This window comes from Octopus bimaculoides, chromosome 27, assembly GCF_001194135.2.
Source record: "Octopus bimaculoides isolate UCB-OBI-ISO-001 chromosome 27, ASM119413v2, whole genome shotgun sequence".
NCBI lineage: Eukaryota > Metazoa > Mollusca > Cephalopoda > Octopoda > Octopodidae > Octopus > Octopus bimaculoides.
In genome coordinates this window covers 10188385-10191556 of record NC_069007.1, presented here as the reverse complement: position 1 = coordinate 10191556, position 3172 = coordinate 10188385, and the positions used below count along the sequence as shown (strand labels likewise).

At 38.1% G+C, this 3172-nt stretch overlaps 1 protein-coding gene across 1 annotated transcript in view; it reads right to left on the bottom strand.

The window, feature by feature from the left end:
- LOC106874773 (uncharacterized) overlaps positions 1–3172 on the bottom strand; it is a 9113-nt gene that overhangs the window by 1223 nt on the left and 4718 nt on the right. Inside the window, exons 4-5 of the mRNA XM_052977236.1 lie at positions 1666–1763; positions 832–885 (exon numbers count right to left, since the gene is read on the bottom strand). Of these exons, the coding sequence (XP_052833196.1) occupies positions 860–885; positions 1666–1763 (124 nt within the window). The 3' untranslated portion in view covers positions 832–859. The remainder of the gene's footprint in view (positions 1–831; positions 886–1665; positions 1764–3172) is intronic.

Here is a 3172-nt window from a genome sequence, read left to right as displayed (position 1 = left end):
CAAACAACTGACAAGCAAATCGGTGGTATTGAGCAGAATATTTGCTGTAGTCTTGGTATAAAAGATGGGCTACAGCAAATATTCTGCTCAATACCACAGATTTGCTTGTTAGTTGTTTGACCTTAACCAGTTGAGCATGTCCCTAGGTGGCTGACGATATGTGCATCTCTGATCACGAGCAGAAGTAGTGGGGGAGCATCATAGCCATGTGTTGAGAGATTATTATTATTATTATTATTATTATTATTATTATACAAAAGCTTTTACATGTTGGTTTAATAAGCAGAGATGTTATCCTGAGGTTCAGTGACAAGTCTTCTCAAACCTCCACTGATATACAATTCACACAATGAAGGAGACCAATCACCATCCAGAAAAACGTACTCTATAAAATACTAATTTAAAAATCTATAAAATCCAATAGAAAAGTATAAAATACATTAAAATCCATAAAATACTAGGCTAAACATTTAGTAGATTAATAAAATTGAAGGTAAAGTATTGACTACGCGCATTTCATGGCCACTTTATAGCAGATAAAACCCATACAATTCACAATAAATTGATAACGATTATACTCTACTCAAAATTTGAATGAAATCGGTTGGGTAGTTCTCGAGTTTTATTGATACACACATACATACAGACAGACATTCTTAGTTTTATATATATAGATTCTGTCCCTGTCACAAATCCACAAAGAAAGACATTTCAGCTGTGGCAATTGCATCTTTTTTTCCGTGTACAAGAAAAAAACACAGTGGACTCCTCATATATTTGTTCTTATTGTTGTTGTTGAAGTGTGGTTGATGAAGTGTTTCTAAGTCTTACCTGTTAATCAGTGGAGATGGAAGGGAGATTACTCCAGCCAAATCACTTGTCTGGCTGAAAAGAGAAAAAAGAAGGGAGAAAAAGGAATAAAATAGAAAGAAAGAAATACAGAAAAGTGAAGAAAAGAGGAAACAGACAGGCAGATAAGCAGAGAGAGGGATAAGCAAAGAGATAAAATGGCAAATGTGGTTAGAGCTTTGGATAGATCACTTTGCTGCATTTGTCTTAGTTCTCAGCTTTCAAGGTTCAAACCTTAATTAAGTAATGCTTATTTTTATTTTTGTCCTTGTGGAGGCGCAATGGCCCAGTGGTTAGGGCAGCGGACTCGCGGTCATAGGATCGCGGTTTCGATTCCCAGATCGGGCGTTGTGAGTGTTTATTGAGCGAAAACACCTAAAGCTCCACGAGGCTCCGGCAGGGGATGGTGGCGAACCCTGCTGTACTCTTTCACCACAACTTTCTCTCACTCTTTCTTCCTGTTTCTGTTGTGCCTGTAATACAAAGGGTCAGCCTTGTCACACTGTGTCATGCAGAATATCCCCAAGAACTATGTTAAGGGTACACGTGTCTGTGAAGTGCTCAGCCACTTGCACGTTAATTTCACGAGCAGGCTGTTTCATTGATCAGATCAACTGGAACCCTCGACGTCGTAAGCGACGGAGTTCCAACACATATTATTTTGTCCTTTCAGGGTCAATAAATAATATACCCTTTCAGTAGTGGAGAGATTGAGGCTATAAAATCGTCCAATACACATCCTATGTCGCAACAGCACCCCTATAAGTTCTTCAAGAGTTAAGCCCAAAAGAAAGAAAGAAAGAAAGAAAGACTTACGGTTGTCAGGAGAGAAGGACCAACTGCCCATTGGATCATTATTCTGAAAGCCGACAGAGCTGCCATCTGCTGGTGAAGTCAGAAAGACACCGCTCCACCTGTGAAATTAAGTGATACAAATGGAGTGATGAGTTTGGTTCAGTTAAACAAATGTTTGGTGGTTAACTCTAAGTTATCTCTGATTCTGCAGGCCTATTCCAGTCTTGAATTTTCCAAGAGATTTTTGCTGCTATTTCTTGCAAGTTGTGACCATGTAAAGGTATTTTCATTGGCTCATTGTTGTTGATGTTGTTATAGAAAACTGTTTTTTTTAAAACCAGATCAGCATTTTCTGAGCAGACCTGTTGTGACCAAAGGTGCTCTAGTCATGATAATCTTGTTTTCATGAACAGCATGTTCCAGACTATCTTATCCAATATAGGATAAGACTGCTGTCTTTAGCAAGTTTAGTGACCAATTTACATGTTGTCATCATGTAATAGATGACAACATGTAGATATTTACATGTTGGCATCATATTTAGCTTGGGTGGTAGGGTAGATGAATGTTTGGTGTGTACCCGAAGCTAAACACTCACCTACTCCCTCCCCCAGTAAACACTTATTGACCATACCATCTCCACTAAACACCTATCTACCTCAGTTCCACATGAAACAAATATCTATTTTACACCCCATTCTAAACTGTTACCTACCCTACACCCAACACTACACACTTATTTACCATACCTCCACCCTAAACACTTATCTATTCTACCCTTACACCAAACATCTATCTATCCTACCTCCACACTAAACATTTGTCTACCCTGCCACTGGTGTTAAACATCTATACAACTTGGAGCCAGCCAACCCTAGAATTCAGCTGGTATTTATTTTTTAGATTTATCATCAACCCTAGAATTCAGCTGGTATTTATTTTTTAGATTTATCATCAACCCTAGAATTCAGCTGGTATTTATTTTATTAATCCAGAAAGGATGAAAGGCAAAGTCAACCTTGGTGGAATTTGAATGCAGAATGTAATCATGAACGAAATGCTGCTAAAATTCAACCAGCTTGCCACCTTAACAATATAAATAGTTTTCAAATTTTGGCACAAGGCCAGTAACTTTGGTGGAGAGCACAAGTCAATTACATCGACCCCAGTACTCAACTGGTACTTATTTTATTGACCCCAAAAGGATGGAAGGCAAAATTGACCTTGATGGAATTTGAACCCAGAACATAAGCAGGAACAAAATTCCACTAAGCATTTCTCCCAATGTGTTAATGATTCTGCCAGTTTGCTGCCATGATAATATAATAAATATTGAATGTGACTCAGCAGAGGTAAATTTAGCAAAAAGTATTTGAAGACCAGCCCAAAAGTTAGAAATATTCTACAGGGTGGCCACAAAGTCACACACCATAGGAGATATCAAGTATGCTTTATTAGCAATGAAGTAGGCAATCCATTACAAATGTTCAAAGTATTGGCCATGTAGCTCTAAACAAGTGTTCATACG